Here is a 19,657-nt window from a genome sequence, read left to right on the forward strand (position 1 = left end):
TTTTATGTCCCCTTATATGTTCTTGTTTTATTCTGGCTCACTATATCTGTTTTCTTAGATCAGATCGGTCCAATATGAAATCCATGTGATCTTATGTTCACATACGCGGCACATATTAGAATTTTTCGTGGTTGCTTGCTGGTCCATAAATTATATTGGTGTGCTCATCTTCAGGACATGCAATCAAATATCGCGCATTTAATGACTTTATGTAACCAGATGATCACTACCTAAGATACACAAGCACGTAAAAAATGTAACTGTTAGTTAAAGAGTTTCCACTTTGGGATGTTCTAGCAACTTTTGTCCACTCCTTAAAATTGTGGCTGGATTTTTTCCAGCTAGGGTTTCGAGTCTTGCTATCTTTGGAGTACGATAGAGTTAAGCAGGAAAGACAAGCGACAGCAAGTCTCTTCTTTAAAGCTAGCTACGAGCTTAGCTAAATAAGTGAAAACCACGGATCAAATTCAATCATGATGGTGATAATTCAGGCAGGCCCATAACAGTTTTTATTTTTTTTTGGCTGGCTCTGAGCACCTCAGAGGAAAAAGCACCTAAAAGATAGTACCCATTTGTCTCAGACGTTGTCTGTACACGAGTCTGATCGGTAATCTTCAATTCGGGTTGTCCCAAGTGGAAGAGAAAGGCCATAGGTTTGTATGCTCACGATGGGGAAGAACCATGCATGGCATTGATCGTATATTTTACTTTTTCTTCTGTGTGCATGTGTAAAGTTATATCAGAAGTTCAGAACCAGATGGTCCCAAGCTGCAAGAGTAAAGATACAATGGCTGTGGAGTGGAGAAGAAGCTAAAAGCACAGAAAAAGGGCAGGTGATGGATAAGGGTTTTTTTGTTAATCAAAGCTTGATTTTTCTCATGCAGGGTTGTGAGCTTTTCAGAGATGAGCAAACCTTTTATCATGGCATATCTCATAACTTTTACACGAGGAGAGCTAGAAACCCTAATTTGAGCAAGTTGATGTTTGAAATTCAGCCGGACAACCTTCGAATACGATGTTGCGGCTCTGATAAAGCGTTTGATTGCATTTCAAAGGCCACGACGCTTTTAAGGCTCCATTTGTTTCCGAAAAAATGAATGATTTGAAAAATATTTTCTTAAAACTGATCCCTTATATCATCTACAAAAACGAATAAACAAAAAACATTTAATGAGAATATTTAGATATAATTTACTATTGACAATGAAAATATTTTTTATTGACTAATTATTTCATGTGATACAAGCGATCATTTTTTGAAAAATATTTTCTAAATCTCCCATTTTTCGTGAAAATAATGGAGCCTAAAGATATAACAAAACAATTGAAATAATGTCGGTGCTCATTCTTGTAATAAAACAACACTACACAATCACAACCCTAAAGAATATATCTAGATGAAACAAACTTCTCAGATGAGCACATGGATGAAAATATACATTAATTTGTAGTACATTCCAGCAGTTTTCTTTAATGATATCGGGATTTTCTCATGTCGATTGTTTCGCGCCTCCAATCTACTTAGGTTCTGAATGCACTAAGATGGAATCAAAACTTAGGTTATTATAGTAAAGCTATTGAAGTAATGTATAGAAAAGGGTGTTACGTAATGAAAGACTGGCATCATTAGCATGGAAATGCTTGGAGGGAGTTTAACCATTTGGGAGTCCTATCAAAGTTTTGGGTTATCAGCTCCTTGATTATTGTACTCTGTAATGAATTAGTGCCTTGTTCGAGGAATCCTATAATTCATTTGGGTTAGCTCACGTAATCAATCCGAATTTGGAGTGTAATGAGCCCGCTTAGGGCCTGTTTAGTAACAATTATGTTTTTGAGAATAATTTCTGAGCATAAATGATATTTTCTCGTTCTGCTCCCCGGAACAAAGAAGTAGATTTTTTTTACTTCTTGTTTTCGTTCCAAATTTATTTCATAACCGCTAATTTATTTCTAAAAATAGAAAATTTAACCGACGTTACCAAACGGATTGCTATTCTTTTTCTATTTCTGAGAACAAAATAACGGGAATCAAAGAAACATGAACATTATCAAACAGTCCCTTAATTTATCATAATTCAAAATGCGTGAAAGCTTATGTACTGGTATTTCTGCATAGAAAAAAAAGGGAGCAAACATGCGATTTTACCCTTAGAGCCTTTTGTTAATCAACTAATGAAGGAAAATCGTGCAGTTCCCAATGCATTGATTATCTTAGTCTATCTTTAAATCGTTGTTTTGAAGATTGAATTTATTGTAAAATATTCGTCTTAACAAGTGCTCTAGTGATCCAAGCTGTTTGCCAAGCACCTCCTAAAAGCTATAGCATCCTCTTCAAAAATGGGGAGCTGGTTGCTCGCTTATTTTATCAAACAATCTAGGGAAAATTCCATATAAGGGTCCAAAATGTTCTCATTTTTTCTAATAAGAGTATGAAGTATATCTTATTTCAAAAAAGGGCATGAAGTGCCCCCTTTATTTAAAAAAAAAAAAGGGAACATAATCAAGGGCATTTTTGTCATTTAATATTTTGATTTCTTTTTCCTTTTTTTCTTCCCATTTCTTTTTTTTTTCCTTGTTTCGGCTGTGGCGACCCTCTCACCGCAACCGACAAGGGTTTGGGTGAGGGCCGGCTTCGCCTCGCCCAAGCTAGTTGTCCCTCGCGGCCGTCAAGGGTGACCCCGCCTTGATGGCCATAGGCGAGGCGACCCTTGCTGGGGCCTCGCTCGGTCACCTTGATGGCTGGGAGGAATGAAACAACGATCATCGGCAAGACTTCTTTGCTCGAACAAAATACCATTTGTCATCGTCTACCCCCAGTCATCGTCCCATGGCGGCTATTGAGGCATCCGGGCGAGGCCTTGGCAAGGCGAGCCCTCGTCGGCTGGAACATAGGGAAAAACCAAAGGAAAAAAAATGAAAAAAAAGGAAAAAGAAATCAAAATAGTAAATGATGAAAATGTTCTTGATCAAGCCTCTGCTTTAAAATAAAAAGGGCACTTCAAGTTTTATTTGAGAAAATAAGAGCATTTTAAATCTTTATTTGGAATTTTCTCAACAGCCTATAAAGAAAATTAAAAAATGAAAATCTTGAAAAGGAGCCTTTTTCACAAGAGGTTTTTTTCAAAAGTACTTGAAGTGAATACTTTGATTATAAATAAGCTTTGTTAGCTTAACTTGCTCAAAATTTGAGTTCATATCATCACATTTTCATATTTCATTGGAATCAGATATAAATTTGTGTGTTTTGGATTTTTTTTTTTTTGAAATACAAAGGTATCATACATGGAATTTGTCAATTAACGGATTTTTAGGGTCATTCAATGGCCGAAATTCCATACAATAAGATTATACGAAGTACTAGGCAATCGGAGGAAGATTGTCATGTTTTTTTTTGGAATATGCTTACATGATAGTTTTTTTTTTCTACTTTGAAATTGATAACATGTTGTGAACTATAAAAAATAAATTTAAAAATTATTATGAGTCTACTTTTTCAAGAATTTATGACAAGCAACATGTTGTTATTCTCATTATTTCTCACAGCTATCAATTTTTTTTTTGCTAGCAATGTTTTTTTTTTTTTAATATCAATATTACTAGTTAGAAAAGAATTTTATTTGGAAATATGGTTTTCTTTCACATAAAGAAACTCTTGTTTCATAGCAAAGTAGCAGACTCTCAATCCCATGTTTAGCTGTTAACCACGATTAATCATCAGATAATTGTGTCTGAATCGAGTTAATCCCACGCACTTGCAAGTACGGGATAAAAGTTGAATCTTGGATAGCCCCCGTTTTCAAATGGAGTCCCATCCTCCTCCTCCCCCACCTCCGCCGCCACCGCCGCCGCCATCTGACGTGCCTTCTCCAACGGGATTGCTCGCAGCTCGTTTCAAGCCCGTATGGCGCCTTCTCTTGATTTCAAACCTCGCCCTCGGTGGTCAGTTCGCTTCTCTGTTCCTCTCTATCTTCGCTATCTAATCCTGCATTCTTGGTTTTGGTGGTGTCGCTTTGCATTTGACCTGTTAAGGTCACTTTAACTTTCTGTTTCTCACGTTAGAAGTGTTGCCATGTCGAAGAAGTTTCGATCTTTTCGCACGTTGCGCGGAAAAGGGGTTCTTAATCGTGGGCCTGGAGTTTCGTGCATTACCTGTTTGATAAAATGCTTGTGTGATGGGTTTAGCTGAACTGATCCATTTGTTTTTTAAAGGTGTGCTTATTTTACTCTGTGGAAGCTGCGTTTGCGGCACTAAAAATCCTTGAGGACAATTAGTTTAGGTTTTTCATTTCCAATGTTAAGGGTTCTTTTGGCTGTTGCATCAGCAATAGCAACGGGCGTGTAGCCTTACAACTTTTTTGTTGAAATCACACGTTGAATCTTCTAGAACTCGTCATGGGAAGACCTTCGTCTTTTCTTATTCTTCTGCTGGTCCTGGTTATATACTTATGGACACTAGACCTTTACCATAGAGTTTTCTTTCCCAGCAAAGTAGCGAACTAGCTGAACTTTGTCCCCTTACTCTGGGTTTACCGAAGGGTGTAAAATTTCAGCCTAAGAAGTACTTTGAGTGGCCAAAAACAACATAGAGGCCGATTTGAGAACAATATGTTTAGCCTTGAGGGGGTGGCTATCACTACTACTTATTTCTGAGTCTGGCTTTCATATCACGGATCTTGGTTGCGCTTTAGGCAAACTTGCCTAACTTACCTCTTATTGTATTTACACCATTATTTTCACCTACTAAGTTCAACGCTAAGGAGCAGCGATCCCTCATTTCACCAACCACTTCTCAATGTCCTCTCCTTCTTGTATAAATACCTTAACCCTTCCACCAATCAAGAATAACCAGGGAAGTCGGTGTAAGAACTCCAGAGATGAGCTAGTGAGGTGTCTTGAAGGGATTCAGCTTTGAGGGTGTATTTCTATGTTGAGGTAATCTTGTATAGAGTTTCTTGATTGTTGTATGAAGTACTTCATCATTAAAAGTTTCATCTTATTCAGTGCCTCCTCCTAATACTGTAACACATGTTATGCCAGTAGCTTAGATGCAAAAAAGCGCTATTGTTCGTTGCAAAATGGTAATTTACATCTTCTGCTCTGATCTTGTAGTCATCATTATCATTCTTGATAAATAGGGACCCAGTTTTAGGAGGACTGTGATCATTTCATTTCGAAAATTTGGGATGAGAAGGGTTAATCTGGACTCAAGGATTATCTTGGGTATAATGGAAAATGCTATTTAAACAATGCATATATGCTCATGTATTGCTGTCAAAGCCTTGACAATGAGGCACTTCAGAAAGGTTGCAAGGTAAATGCTTCATGGCTCCTACATTCTAGTTCTTTAGGTGCTTTCTTGAATGTTGAGAAGATCATTAGAGCTGTCTTAAAGGCCTGGGTAAATTGTTGGTTATTTTGCAGCTATCTTGCTCTTCCTGATACTTACTTCATCTCATTTAGTATTTAACAGATATAGACATAAGGTGTCTTCCTGATGTCAGCTGATTTTAAGTTTGTGAATCAAGATGCCGAGAATGATGACCTTTTCTCGTTGAGAAAGTATCCAGATGAATTGGCTAATATTTAGTCTGGCTCAACAGGGGGCCCCAATGACGATTCTGATTATGGACATAGTCATCTTATCAGTGTATTGCTATGGAGTAGACTGTCTTTGGAAAGACAAATTTCATTATTTGACTTGTAGTCTCTCTAGGGAGTTAATGTATAAACCTGAATCTTAGATGAGGGTTGTTCCTTGAATGAAATTATCTGATTCTACCATCTTCGCCTTTGATGCAGAGGTTAGGTAACTTATGTAGCTTGAAAGTGATATATTCCTCATTGTTGTGGATTGCATTTCTGAGAATTTTGCTCCCCTGTATGTTGTATTGGAGAAAACACTGTATAGTCACCTAGAAACGAAGCATAGCTACAGATTGTGAAGTTCTCGACTTTGAACATTGCAGCTTATATCTTCTATCGAGCTGGGAAAAAGGACAAGATTAAAGTTGCTGGCCATGGTGTAGAAGAGAGCAAAGCGGAAAAAGTAGTTTCTGCTTCTCCATCAATGAATATGGATACTTATGCAGAGGAATCCCTTCTTCAGTCATCGGGCATAGAGCCCGTGAAAATTTATCAGCCCATTCCTGAAGAAGAAAAACGGGAGCTATTCAAATGGATTCTAGAAGAGAAAAGGAAAGTGAAACCCAACAACCGTGAAGAGAAAAAGCAAATTGACGAGGAAAAGGCCATCCTTAAACAGTTCATTCGTGCAGAATCTATCCCGGATTTATAGCTAATTGTTCCCATTTCTCCTCATTGGATTGTTAGTTAACGTTTTAGCTTACGAGAGCTGCTTTCAGGATATGCACATTTTTATAGATCGATAACTGTTGAACTTCTATTGGTCGGCCGAGGCTCTTCTGCTGTGCTCGAGCTGCACGAGCTGCACTTACTTCCCCTGAATGGGCAGGTTTTGCAGCTGTAGCTGCAAGAAGATTGATTTCTCAGCATGCAAGATGCAAACTACTCAAGCCTTCAATATCGGCGTCTTCAGCTGTACACAGTGCAAGGGAGCTGATCTAGAGTCACCAGAACGTCCTCGAAGAGAAACCTTACAAATATTGGAGCATTATTTCTTTGACCACTAATCAACTAATGCATATGAGCGTTGCTAGTGACGTTGAGATTTTGTCTCCTCACTATTGTTTTGTTGTCGTTGTACAGTGTTATGCTCCCTTTCATGATCTACTTTAAGCAGGACATATCAGAAACTCTCTATTGAATCTTGTCGCTCGTGGAAATGAGAATTTGTGTTTTAATTTCCGAATTTTACATTATTAACTAAGCTTTAGTGACTGGAATAAATTGCGGTCATCGTGGTCAACTTGAGTTGCAGTGCAATTTTGGCTAGTATTGAACTCGGATTCCAACACCAACATTTTCAATCTGAGAGTGGAGAACATCAAGTTAAATAGTAAACTTTTCCTCTTTCATGTGTATTGACATTGCAGATTCAACGAATCGAGGTTCCCTTTAAAATCTAGATGCAATCATACAGGAGTCTACAGCCGCAATAAGGATGTTATTTGGGTGACCATCTGTAGAACTATACCATGTATTGACGACATAAAGTTATTAAATGGAGTGCCCAGATTAAAAAAGAACAGGGTAAGTTCTTGGAACCAAATGACTCCAAACTGTAATAACTGTCATTTAGAATTCAAGAACTGACCGAGTGAGACAACTATGAGATCTTTCACTACTATATTTTGAGGGGGGTAACATGCAATTTTGTAATTTGTGGGCCCTTCAATGCAACCTTACCTCAAGTCCAACCACATACATTCGGTCTCCCCTCTCTCTGGTCTCCCGGCGGGCAGGTTCATTTGCAAAACAGAGCAGACTCGCTATTTTCATAGACCTATTACCCTTCATCATTTGCACCTCGAAGTTTTCTTTAGAACTGTGCCTTTTCAATGCCGGGAACAATTCAAATTTCAGGTATTATTGCGCCACTTGATCTTCATTACTTCATGGTAGTTCATCCAGTTTCATGCTAATATATAAGATGGTCTTTCGAGTTTTGCTCCAGTCCTGGATATTGTGAATCTTCCCTCTCAATCACCTCCTTCTTCCATGTCCATCAAAGGTTAGTAATTTCTCTTCCTTGCTTTTTTCTCATTCATTTGTCCTCGTGAAGAATCAAAATTTAAGTGTGTGGATTCTGAAGCTCTTAATTTTTAAGGGTTTTTTTTTTTTTTTTTTGGGTGTTGCAGTAACAATGGGGAAAAAGGAGTATCAGATTGGTGATGATGGCGATTTCTCAATGTAATGATAGTTGGAATTGATTCAAATCTCCTGTCCCTCTGTCGGGTTTTTGAGTTTGCGACATTAGAGATTTTGATTGTGCATTCCACGTGTGGTTTTGAGTTGGTGCAGTCCATTAACTACCCTCCGCGAGAATTTGGTTGTGAGACTACTAGACAAGGATGGGAACGAGGTGTCTCGAACAGGTACGATGGACATTTATAGATTTATGAGATTAGAAACTTTTGATTTCCTGGTGGAGTAAGAACAATGGGATTTAATTGTTCTGTTTGGAGGCAGGTGTTGAGACCAAATTGGCTGTTGAGAAAGGCCTTTGGGATGATTTCTTCCCTTTTGAAGGCGGTGGGGAAGTGCATTTGAAGATCCGGTTCACCCTCAGCGATGAAGAGCAGAATCGAATACGAATGATGGTAATGTTCACTTCGTCTCTCTAGGCTTGCAATGTTTGGAATTCAGGAATAAACCCTTTTCTTCTTTCCCCTCATTTGTCAATTCTGAGAATAAATGTTGACTCGATACACTGGAATTCGATCAGTTAACATGCCAAAATGAAATGACATTATCTCTGTTGCAGCATTTACTTAATCATCTATTGTTGTTTGATATGTGTACTTAATATTCCCTTTTAGAGACTATCTGCACTAAAGAAGAAGCACGGTGAACTTCTCAACCCCACTTCTAAAGTTGCCGGGAGTGCTTCAGCTGCTCGGAGTAAAGTTGCCACTGAAGGGAATTTACAAATTTCAGGTTTGCCCCTTAATTTCTTTATGAAACAGCAGATAAGCAGAAACCGTTAAGTAATTTAGAACATGTTTATCTTTTGTTTACACGTCTCTTCAAAGGATCACTTGGACACCCTCAAGTTGGATTTGAGAAGATCAAAGCAGAAATGGCACAAGGCGCTGCAGTACCAGATTCTTCTGAAGAAGCTGATGCAAAATCTGGAATTTGTAAACTGACTCGGCCTAGTCAGAAGCAAATAATCCCAGTCAAGGATCATACAAGTGTAAGCTTTTTTTCTGTTGTTCTGGACAGAGGAATACCAGTTTGAGTATCAATTCTTTCTAACGGTTTCCATTCCTGTTAATGAAGCATACAGATAGAAGTGAAGATACTTCACCAAGTACTCCATGTCGGAGGATTGATACAAGCCCAACTGGAGTTAGCTCGAAGAAAATTTTCAAAAAGATTGAGAACCAGTCATCATATAATGCTGTTCTTGCAGCACGTTTGAAAGAAGAAAAAGATTCTTTGTTTCCTCACTTGACGTCAACCTCCTCCACTGTGAAAACCTCTTTGGTCTTTCCTGGACTTGAGAAAGGCGTCACTTGCAATACGGAGGCACAAGATCCTCTCGAGAGGACTCCAAGCAATGTAAGGAAAGTCATAAGTGTGTTTGAAAGTAGTCTAGCTCAGGTATATCTAGCATGCCGCTTCCAAAATTCATTTTAGTGTGTTGCTGTGGGTTTAGTATATTTTATGTTTATGGTGTGTTGCTCTCGATCGCAATAACCAGGATATGCAACCTTGTATAAAAGCACCACCGGCTGAAACAGAACCGAGCACGTCCAGAACGGAAGATTTTGCTAACCATCAATTTAAAAAAATTAAGACAGATAGTAAAGGAGCTGAGCCGATTCCGCAGAAGGTCCATAGTCCTTTTCTTAATGAAGAGTCGCAGCAAGCTGCATCTCGAAGTGAAACAGGAGCTGGTCCAACTAGACCACTGCACGTTACTAAATCTTCTCATGACACTGGGCGCTCGAATATAACAGCGACGGAGAATCAACCAGATAGTTCACATGATTGGTCTTCGGAGCAACATGAATCTAGGGGCAATGTGGTTGGAAGGAGTGGAAAAGCAATAGATTCCGTAGATTCACAAAAAATAAAATTTCGAAGAGCTCCGAACGATAAAGTGAAGTCAATGAGTTGCTGCCAAAGGGACCATGATGCATTTGAGAGGTCAGGACCGTCAGGTGCGTGGATATTTCCTTACGAACCCAGTAACCTTTGTATTACTTCGGGAGGGAAACAGGCAACGCATCTGATGGGATGCTGCAGTATCGAAACGAGTACATTGAGGGGGAAAATTAGGATGTCGATGCCTGAAAATGCTGGAGAGGTATATTTTTGACTTTTAGCTTCCAGTCTTTTGGTCCATAAATTGGCTGCAATCGTCTCTACTCTTAGGTTCAAACCTGTTAGAGCAGGACAATATTGTGAAGAGTCGCAAGAACAAAAGTTTCAGTGTGGGCGTGTGCGTACGGGGTTGCATATCCTAGAGAAAAAAAAATAAAGTATGTCCAACTTCCAAATAAAAGGTGTGCCTTTCAGCTTGTCTTAATGTTAAGTTCGGATTGAAATCGATGTTTTACTTCATTAGTAGGATGTGAAAGCCCGTCAGCTAGTTGGTGATTTTTCATATATCACTTTAACTAATTTAACAGTATGCTTGGTTGGCCTATATTATGATGTTTAAGCATTGCTAATCCTAGCTTCATTGAACGAGACTAATTTGGAAAGTAGGCATCGGCATTAGAAGCATCCATGACTGAGATTGACAGACTGCAGTACGGAATATAAGATCTAGAATAGCTGTTTTTGACGATCCTTCATACCTGCTAAATTAGTGTGTGGATTTGGAGCCTTGTGAATGTGTCTTATTAATGATTTTCAGCATACAAAGGGGAGAAGAAACGAAAACGAGGCGAAGAAAGACCAGACGAATTCTTACAGGAAGACGAGACCAAAAACCGACAATTCAACAGATGTCGATTCTTCTGGAGGACCGATCGGGCAGGTGAAAATTTGCAGACTTATACCATATTAATTGGAATGTTCATAAGAAAAAGGTAATTTTGAATTATTAGTTCCCAGTGAGATTCTCATTGTAATGCTTCATACATGGCAAATAATGGTGAGAAATCCATAGATAAGGCTATGACTGATTGGCGGTAAGTCGCATGTGTTATTGCTCAGTGACTTGTGAATCAACTGGCATCGACTATCAGTACATTATAATCAGTGAAAAAACGCAACTCGGACCAAAAGAGCGAGAATCCCGTCAATCGCTAAATGTTTCTCCCTCCTTGCTAGGTGATGAAAGTTGCAATTATGGTAGGATTTGGGGCTCTTGTTCTGCTCACCAGGCAAAGAAAAGACAGGTACTTGCTGTACTTCTCCTCAGCCTGGCTCATTCATCCTTGCCAGTATGTCCTGAAAAATCTATGAACGTAGATATCGCCAAAATCCCACGATCATGACCATTGTCCGCAACCCTCGAAAGCATTTTATAATTGCACCAGTCACCTTGTTATAGGATGGTTTTATTAGCCTGCTTCGTTGATCTCGATCCTGATGTCGGTCGATTTCGTTGCATTGCAGGTAACATTGCATGGTGGTGAAGCAGCCATTGGAGGAAACATCACATGCTCGAGCTAGAACAATGTCTGGTCACGAAGTCATATCTGCTTGTTCATGGTTTTGAATTATCTGCAAAAGCTACCAGCACCCTCTCTCCTTTTGCCTTGTTTTACATGAGTGAAGGATCTTCATGTAAAGTGCCATGGGAGTTGTAACTGTACATTCATTCTCGAAGCGACTCGACGATCTTGAAATGCAGATCATCTTCTCCTCGAGCCGGTTCTTTCTTCACCATGTTCACCGATGTAGATCATCATAAGTTACGTTAGGCAATCGCGGTAAAATTCAAATGTTTGCGGTAAGAAAGAAGTAAGATTTCTCACGAAGTATTATAAAGCTGAAATTTGCACCTAAATTTCTCCTCTGACTTACATAGATAATCAATCAGCATTTTGTCGATGGTTTGTAAGGTTAAACATGATTAGTGATATAGTTAGATCGCACAATCTTCCGTTTGAATTGAAATATTCTATGCAAGGAAAATTTATCAGGCGTCAATTACCTACTAATTATCAATGAAATGAGAAGAGAGTCGTATCACGACCTGATATATCCGAGGGTTAAGACAACTTGAAGTCATTAGAAAAAGTTGGGTTTATAATCAACATATTAGTTTTATTTATCATCTTAGAAAACGTGCAATGTGTACAAGAGGACTTCCATGTGCAACGATATTTCAAATCGGGTTCACTTTGCAAATTCGTGAAATTATTGGGGGGCAACTCTTAAAGCCTCGAATAGCTGTTTGGGCTTGAAGGGAAGCGGCTCAGCGGTTGAAGAAGCGTCAGAGAAAGACAGAAAGAGAGAGAGCAAGCGAGCTTAAACCCTAGCAATTAACGCATCCCAATCCAAAAACCCCCACTGTTCGACACATTCGTTGGTTTTTATTTGCGCTTCTGGGCACGCATACCATCGAGCGACCCAGAAACCAAACATGGTTCGAAGCATAAAGAACCCCAAGAAAGCTAAAAGAAAGAACAAGGTCCGAGCCTTTCTCTGAAATTTGCAAGGATCGTCTCAATTCGACAGCCATGTGGATGACGAATTAGAGAATTCGCGCTTACCCTTTAAAAGAAAAAGGTGTTGCATGGATTCCAGTTTCTAAAAGGCTGCTCTTTTGGTTGTTATTGGAGTGCAGGGATCGAAGACAGCAGATGGGTCGTCTTCATCTTCTTCAATTCCTTCAATGCCTACAAAGGTGTGGCAGCCAGGCGTGGACAAGTTAGAGGAAGGAGAAGAGCTTCAGTGCGACCCTTCTGCTTACAATTCCCTTCACGCCTTCCACATTGGCTGGCCTTGCCTCAGGTGCTTTAGATTGTGATTTTTTCCCTGTTTGCTTGCCCAGGAAATGCTGGGGAAGAGAGAGAGAGTCCTGAGAATCGATTCTCAAGAAACTCCATGCAACGTCAAAGATTTTTTTTTCCTTTTACTTTATTGGGAATTCTAGGATAACTGTACTTGCTTCTGCTACTTGGTCTTGTTTGTTTCGTGCATATGCTGAAAGTATTTCTTTTGGCAGTTTCGATATTGTCCGCGATACATTGGGATTGGTTCGGACTGAATTTCCGCATACAGTTTACTTTGTCACTGGGACTCAGGTGAGCAGTTCTGCTGATTCAGTTTTTAGTTGATGTGTATGGATGCCAGACATGGTCTTTGGAAAGGCCCCTGGAACTCTTTTATGCTGTCTTTCTGGGCATTGCCTTTTTTACTGTATGGAGCTTTTGTTTGTGAGAAATATCATTATTAGGAGTGGTCAATTCTCTTTATGAGTTATCATGGGTAGGATGAAAATCTGCTTCATGAGGATCTTGGCACTTTAGAAGAGTGTAATAGTGTGAAACAAAATGGAAATTCATGTCAGTCATAGTATCCTCTATTTTCATCGCTGGCTATGTAGTTTCAATGGTCACAGTGCTACTGTTGTTTGCAGGCAGAGAAAGCTTCTTGGAACTCAATTGGGATATTCAAAGTAAGCAATATTACTGGTAAAAGGCGTGAACCATTGCCATCCAAATCTACTGACGATGTTGACGAAGAGAGTGACAGTAGTGATAGTGATGAAGATAGTGACAATGAACTTGGTGGATCTGGGATGCCAGTTTTGCAGGCAATTTCTTGTTCCCTTTTGGCATTTGACTGAGCCTTATGACAAGTTTACTGTCTTGTGAAATATGGTGTGATTTTGCCTGGTGATTTTGACTCTCGATCTTTGGTTTTATGGGCAGCTAAGAAAAGTAGGCCATGAAGGATGTGTTAATCGAATAAGAGCTATGAATCAAAATCCCCATATCTGCGCATCTTGGGCAGACTCTGGTCATGTGCAAGTAAGTAGGTTTGGCGCATCTGATTCTTTTTGGTTGTTGGCTTGATACCGCACTTGAGATACACAATAGAAGAAGTGGGTTGTGTAATGGGTTTAAACACTCTCTTTTTGCTTAGTTAGGTTGTTTTTGCTTAACGATGAAACAATTGTAGCCTCTAACTTTTCTATACAAAGAAGAGGCATTTTTTTGGCTTGTTTGCGGATATTGCCATTTGTCACATCCTGGGTATTATTTGAAGCATGACCTACTCTGGCCATCTTCCCTTATGTACACTTGCCTACTATGATCACCAGTTTCTTCTTATATATAAGGTACATAAACACCAGCTATCACCAGCTAGTAGTATTGGATAACTTATTTGTTTCTTCAATTATGAGCTGAGATCTCATAAGCATTGGTCCTTGGCATCTCAACCAGTATTGTTGCCGTGAAAATGAAAGCATTGACATTGTTTTAACCACCTTCACTAGGCTGCTGCCGTCTATCTAAGCGATAATCTTTTGCATCCTCACAGAATTTTTTTTTTTCTCGCTTATAGTTCTAGAATGCACCAATCCACACTGGCTATATCATGGTGATTGTGAAGCCTATGATCACCTTTGAATTCTTAAATGCATCACATTTTATTGGGGAAGAGAAGATTGGCGATTTAGACTGCATTTTGTTGCTCTAAAATTTGCAACTATTGCTCGCTAACTTTCCTTGGATATTTATGTATTGTTATTGGTGTAAGGTACTTGGGATCATATGAATGGCGTAACAACTGGTGATCAACAGGGTTTTCTTAGTACAAGTATTCTAAACACCATAGAGAGGCTTTTTCATGTTCTGGTTGTGGGATTTTGTGTGTATGTTGTGCGGGGTGTTGGGGTAATTTTTACATGGACTATGAGATATTTAAGGACACATCAGTGATATTTATATCATCGTCTATGCCTGTGTTATTGCAGATATGGGACTTCAGCTCCCATTTGAATGCTTTGGCTGAATCAGAAACAGACGTCAGCCAGGGAGCTTCCTCAGTTTTTAATCAGGCTCCATTAATGAAGTTTGGGGGCCACAAAGATGAAGGTTATGCCTTAGATTGGAGTCCTCTTGTACCTGGGAGGCTCGTATCTGGTAATGGCAATAGAAGTTCCTGACAGATCTATTTTTTAATCTGTAGTTGCTAAGTGTGATTGATTGTCTCTGCATTAATTGCACTTGCAGGGGACTGCAAGAATAGCATCCATCTCTGGGAACCGACATCCGGTTCAACGTGGAATGTTGATTCTACTCCTTTTATTGGACATGCTGCTAGTGTTGAAGATCTGCAAGTACATTTATGAATACTTCCTCCAGTTAACTATAGAACTATGAGCAACAGCTCTCATGCCATTTAATATTAAGCAATTTCTTACTATCAATCCTGCAGTGGAGCCCCACAGAACAAAATGTCTTTGCCTCTTGTTCAGTTGACAGAACTATTGCGATATGGGACACCCGTTTAGGGAAGACACCAGCTGTTTCTTTTAAGGCGCATGATGCTGATGTGAATGTCATCTCATGGAACAGGTTTGTTTACCCTTAGCTTGTCCTATATCGACACTCACTTAAAACTCTGCATTGTTGATCTTATTGGTGACCCGTGAATGATTTGAATCTGTTCAGGCTGGCTAGCTGTATGTTGGCATCGGGGTGTGATGATGGGACATTTTCAATTCGTGATCTTAGATTACTCAAGGTATTTCTTATCTATGGAGCATTTTCCATTCTTGTGGTGGAATGTTTTCGGAAAGAGGTGACATGTGGTGAAATCCCTTTAGAGCATGACTGCATGAGCCTTGATAAAAGCTTTACTTATTTTGATACTAGTTGCGTTTTCAAGCGGCACCTTAACAGAAAAAGTTTATGCAATCTGTTGTTCTTCTAGTGATTTCTCTAGTAAGTAGCTCTTCTTCATCTGCTATGTATTCTATTTTTCAGTTTTTCAGAGTGCAATCTGACGTATGTGCGATAGTCTGTTGGCAGTTTCCTCGAGTTAGTTTGCACTTGATTCTTCCTATTAGCTAACGACAGTTTCTCGCCTTTCGCTCTTTCTCATTAATTCTTCCTCTCTCTTTCATATCCTCCAAGAGGAAATTTCCTGCCTTGGTAGGCATCAAAGCTTGTTTACTCTCATTTTGTGGATACACGTGCTTAATCTCGTGAAGATGGTCTGTTCCCCATGAGGATGCTCTTTCATTATTAACTGCTTGTATGGATTTATTCGGCCATACCTTTTCTTTACATTGTCATATAACAAACCTGGGACTTTAAAGGGATCTCTTCGAGAGGGAACTGTAATTTGTTTTTTCTTTGCCAAGTACTTGAAAACTTTTAGATCCTTATTATGTCGTATCTTTTTTCATTTGATAGGAAGGTGATTCTGTGGTTGCTCATTTTGAGTACCATAAACACCCGGTCACCTCAATCGAATGGAGCCCACATGAAGCCTCTACATTGGCAGTGTCATCATCCGACTGCCAGCTCACGTAAGTTAACATGCATATTGGAGACTACAGAAGCAGCATAAAATGTCAACTATTCAATGCGATAAATGGTAAACGATTTGATGCTCTCACTGAATTCTCTCTTTCTTGGACTTTGATGAACAGAATCTGGGATCTTTCCTTGGAAAAGGATGAGGAAGAGGAGGCAGAGTTTAAAGCCAAAACGAAAGAGCAAGTGAATGCCCCCGAGGATTTACCTCCACAGCTCCTCTTTGTTCACCAGGTACGATACATATCCCAGGCATGTATATTGAGCATAATCTAGAAGCAGTCGTCTTTCGTTTCCTCATGCTCAACCATCACTTCTCTGTTAACAGGGACAAAAGGACTTGAAAGAATTGCATTGGCATGCTCAAATTCCAGGAATGATTGTATCTACAGCAGCGGACGGTTTTAACATCCTCATGCCCTCGAACATACAGAGTACTCTTCCTTCAGATGGTGCCTGAAAATCGACACCTCACCGAGCAATACCTGCCCTACCCAAAGGACACAGTGCTAAATGACTTCCAACCATGGAGGTGCACAAACCGCATGAGCAGGTTCTACGCAGTGGATGATGCAGCAACATACCGTGCTCATAACCGCGAGTCGTGTCTGTTTTCCATTTGTATGGTTCTGTCTTGCTTGCTGTGCTACTTAGCTTCGTTGTCCCGCTCTTTTGATGTTTGCCCGTGCAAGGGTTTCTGGGAATTTTCAGTAGAATATTTGGTCTTGGCGGCCATCCTCAATTTTGGGAATGTTTGGTAACTTGAGATCTTTGATCCTAAGCATCGGTATAAGTTAATGCACATGTGGATACATTGTGAGTCTGAATTTGTAATGTTCATTTGAAGCATCAGGTTCAATTTTCTGGTTTGCTTGGTTGGCTGTGCTTTTCTTTAAAGGAATTTGAAACGTGCTTCTTGTACTTGTAGGTGAGGGAATAAACTGGTATCTTAGAATAATGTCCAATCTTTAGTTGTCCGAATATCAGGAAGTTTGTTGGATGGAACTATTAGCAAATTTGGTGGTTGTTGTCATTTCAGTTCTTTCATAGACTTTCCAGAATTTTGACATGAACTTTTCCAAAAAATAGAAATTCCTTAAAAAAATATTTTGAAATACCGCTTGAAAATAAATACCGAATACTAGTCAATCACAGCCAAAACACGCGTGTGGCGAGGGGTGAGAGCGCAACACCACTTGCCACCACCCTTCCTTGGTGGGGACTCAATCAAAGAACTCCGGTCAGTCTCGTCTTCTCCGACGGCGACCTCTCACCCATCGATCTCCCCTCAAACCCACCTTCATTTTCACTTCATTTCTTGACCTTCCAGTCTCTCTCTCTCTCCTCCTCCGAACCCAGATCGAGAGCTCCTTCATTTGCCCGGTTCTTGAAAATTTCTGCAATCCTCGGACGAATCGGAGGCTTGGAAGCTTTCTCCGCTGGAAAAAGCTTCGATTTTGCGACATGGGCTCCGACAAACAAGCCCCGATAATCACCCAAGAAGAGGACCCTCCGAACCCATCCACCGCGCTCCTCTCGTTCGACACTGACTCGGTCGACGAGTCGACGAAACCGAAGTCCTCGGCTCAAAGACCCGTGGCCACCGTCGCCTTCATCTCTCTCCTCCTCGTCACTTGCATCGCTCTCTCCGCCGCCGCCGCGTTCGCCTTCCTTTTCTTCTCTAAACCTCCACCTTCCACTTCTCCGTCGTCGTCGTCGGCGTCGGCATCAGCGTCGAACGCGTCTAATTCCGATTCCAATTCAATTGAAACCACCGCTCGCTCTCTCAAGAAGCTGCAGAAGCCGGTGGTTCTTCTGATCTCGTCCGACGGGTTCCGGTTCGGGTACCAATTCAAGACCCCGACCCCGAACATCGGCAGGCTGATCGCGAACGGGACTGAGGCCGAGGCGGGCCTGATTCCGGTATTCCCTACTCTCACTTTCCCTAATCATTACTCGATTGTCACTGGCTTGTACCCTGCTTATCACGGCATCATCAATAACCACTTTGTGGATCCTCATACTGGGGACACCTTCAATATGGCTAGTCATGAGCCCAAGTGGTGGCTCGGCGAGCCTTTGTGGGAAACCGTGGTGAATCATGGGTTGAAGGCCGCCACTTACTTTTGGCCAGGATCTGAGGTTAATAAAGGATCGTGGACTTGCCCTGAGCGTTTCTGCAGGTTTTACAATGCATCAGTGCCGTTCGAGGAGCGGGTCGATTCGGTCTTGAAGTTCTTCGACGTGCCTAGTAATGAGATACCTGCGTTCATGACTTTGTATTTCGAGGATCCTGATCATCAGGGTCATGAGGTTGGGCCTGATGATCCTCAGATCACCGAGGCAGTTGCGAGGATCGATAGGATGATTGGAAGGTTGATCGAGGGTCTAGAGAAGAGAGGGGTTTTTGAGGATGTTAATATAATCATGCTTGGTGATCATGGGATGGTTGGGACTTGCGATGAAAAGCTGATATTCTTGGATGATTTGGCATCTTGGATTGACATCCCGGCAAATTGGGTGCAATCTCACAGTCCATTGCTGGCGATCCGTCCTCCTTCAAGTGTATCACCGGCTGATGTCGTTGAGAAGATGAATGAGGGATTGAGATCCGGCAAAGTTGGGAATGGACAGTATTTGAAGATGTATCTCAAGGAAGACTTGCCAAGTAGGCTTCATTATGCGGCGAGTGATCGGATTACGCCCATAGTAGGGTTGATTGAAGAGGGATACAAGGTGGAACAGAAGAGAAAGAAGCACCAGGAATGCGGAGGAGCGCACGGCTATGACAATGATATCTTCTCCATGAGGTCGATCTTCATTGGTCATGGTCCTGAGTTCGCTAGGGGGCGAAAAGTCCCTTCTTTTGAAAACGTTCAGATATACAACTTGGTCACTTCGATTTTGAAGATACAGGGTGCTTCAAATAATGGATCTGCTTCTTTTTCAAAATCTATTCTTTTGCCTAGCCCGTGATGTTTCTCTCTACAGCAGCTTCAGATCAGCCTCGCCTCACCGCTTCTAGGACGTCAGCGAAGCAAACCGAGCATCTTGATATAATGCAAAAAACATGTATCTAGGAGTTCGCCTAGGTAACAGTCACGGATCTAGAAATCAGGCAGTTCACTAGAGAGGTAAGGTTCTTGAATGCTTTGGATCATTCCTTGGTCAGTAATGTGGCATATATGTTTAGTAGTGGAATGCTATTAATTTGCCTAAGTCATTTCCATTCATTATGAGCTCAATCTGTGAGAACATAAATGGTTTATGTGATACCGATGATATATGTCATCTGGTGGCAGCAATTGCTTTTGTCATGTTTCTTGTGTTCAGGTTATGGTTTGTTTCAAGTACTCTGTCCTGGAACGTAGAATATGAGATAATAAGTATCAACGACTCATATGCACATTAAAAGATTTCGAGTGTTAGTTGGCTGAGCTCGATTGAGGGTTTTAAGTCGGGTGGTCGGGTGGTGGTGGACTGGTGGCAGCAACAGTGGCTCGCTGGTGGTTGTATTGACAGAGGTGGGAACAGAACTGGAGGTGAAGACAGTG

The 19,657-nt window shown here is 40.7% G+C and overlaps 4 protein-coding genes across 10 annotated transcripts; all 4 read left to right on the forward strand.

Annotated features, from left to right (window-relative positions):
• Positions 1–3,630: 3,630 nt before the first annotated feature.
• LOC115749219 (WASH complex subunit 1-like) lies at positions 3,631–6,364 on the forward strand. Its single transcript, XM_030685948.2, has 2 exons — positions 3,631–3,939; positions 5,967–6,364. The coding sequence occupies exons 1-2, from the start codon at positions 3,801–3,803 to the stop codon at positions 6,293–6,295; spliced, it is 468 nt and encodes a 155-aa protein (XP_030541808.1). The 5' UTR covers positions 3,631–3,800; the 3' UTR covers positions 6,296–6,364.
• A 978-nt stretch (positions 6,365–7,342) lies between these two features.
• On the forward strand, positions 7,343–11,468 carry LOC115749195. 7 transcript variants are annotated; one of them, XR_007198237.1, is made up of 12 exons: positions 7,343–7,503; positions 7,595–7,651; positions 7,779–7,830; positions 7,942–8,015; positions 8,110–8,240; positions 8,460–8,577; positions 8,673–8,836; positions 8,923–9,246; positions 9,347–9,955; positions 10,511–10,633; positions 10,813–10,997; positions 11,218–11,468. XR_007198237.1 is itself a non-coding variant. In XM_030685910.2 (12 exons), the coding sequence occupies exons 1-12, from the start codon at positions 7,479–7,481 to the stop codon at positions 11,219–11,221; spliced, it is 1,749 nt and encodes a 582-aa protein (XP_030541770.1). In that variant the 5' UTR covers positions 7,343–7,478; the 3' UTR covers positions 11,222–11,468. The 7 variants fall into 7 exon arrangements, 6 of the variants coding, with proteins under 6 accessions (XP_030541770.1, XP_030541772.1, XP_030541773.1 ...); XM_030685910.2 differs by having other exon boundaries at positions 10,930–10,997; XM_030685912.2 differs by having other exon boundaries at positions 10,520–10,633; positions 10,930–10,997.
• A 576-nt stretch (positions 11,469–12,044) lies between these two features.
• On the forward strand, positions 12,045–16,981 carry LOC115749207 (protein HEAT STRESS TOLERANT DWD 1). The gene is made up of 12 exons (XM_030685931.2): positions 12,045–12,238; positions 12,395–12,561; positions 12,776–12,854; positions 13,190–13,366; positions 13,485–13,583; positions 14,534–14,702; positions 14,793–14,899; positions 14,998–15,137; positions 15,234–15,306; positions 15,981–16,096; positions 16,220–16,337; positions 16,432–16,981. Exons 1-12 carry the CDS (start codon positions 12,191–12,193, stop codon positions 16,561–16,563), a joined length of 1,425 nt encoding a protein of 474 aa, XP_030541791.1. The 5' UTR covers positions 12,045–12,190; the 3' UTR covers positions 16,564–16,981.
• Positions 16,982–17,304: 323 nt separating this feature from the next.
• LOC115749206 (venom phosphodiesterase 2) lies at positions 17,305–19,420 on the forward strand. The gene has a single exon (XM_030685930.2). The coding sequence runs from the start codon at positions 17,568–17,570 to the stop codon at positions 19,077–19,079; it is 1,512 nt and encodes a 503-aa protein (XP_030541790.1). The 5' UTR covers positions 17,305–17,567; the 3' UTR covers positions 19,080–19,420.
• The last annotated feature ends 237 nt before the right edge of the window (positions 19,421–19,657 follow it).

Source organism: Rhodamnia argentea, chromosome 4 (assembly GCF_020921035.1).
Source record: "Rhodamnia argentea isolate NSW1041297 chromosome 4, ASM2092103v1, whole genome shotgun sequence".
NCBI classification, from domain to species: domain Eukaryota; kingdom Viridiplantae; phylum Streptophyta; class Magnoliopsida; order Myrtales; family Myrtaceae; genus Rhodamnia; species Rhodamnia argentea.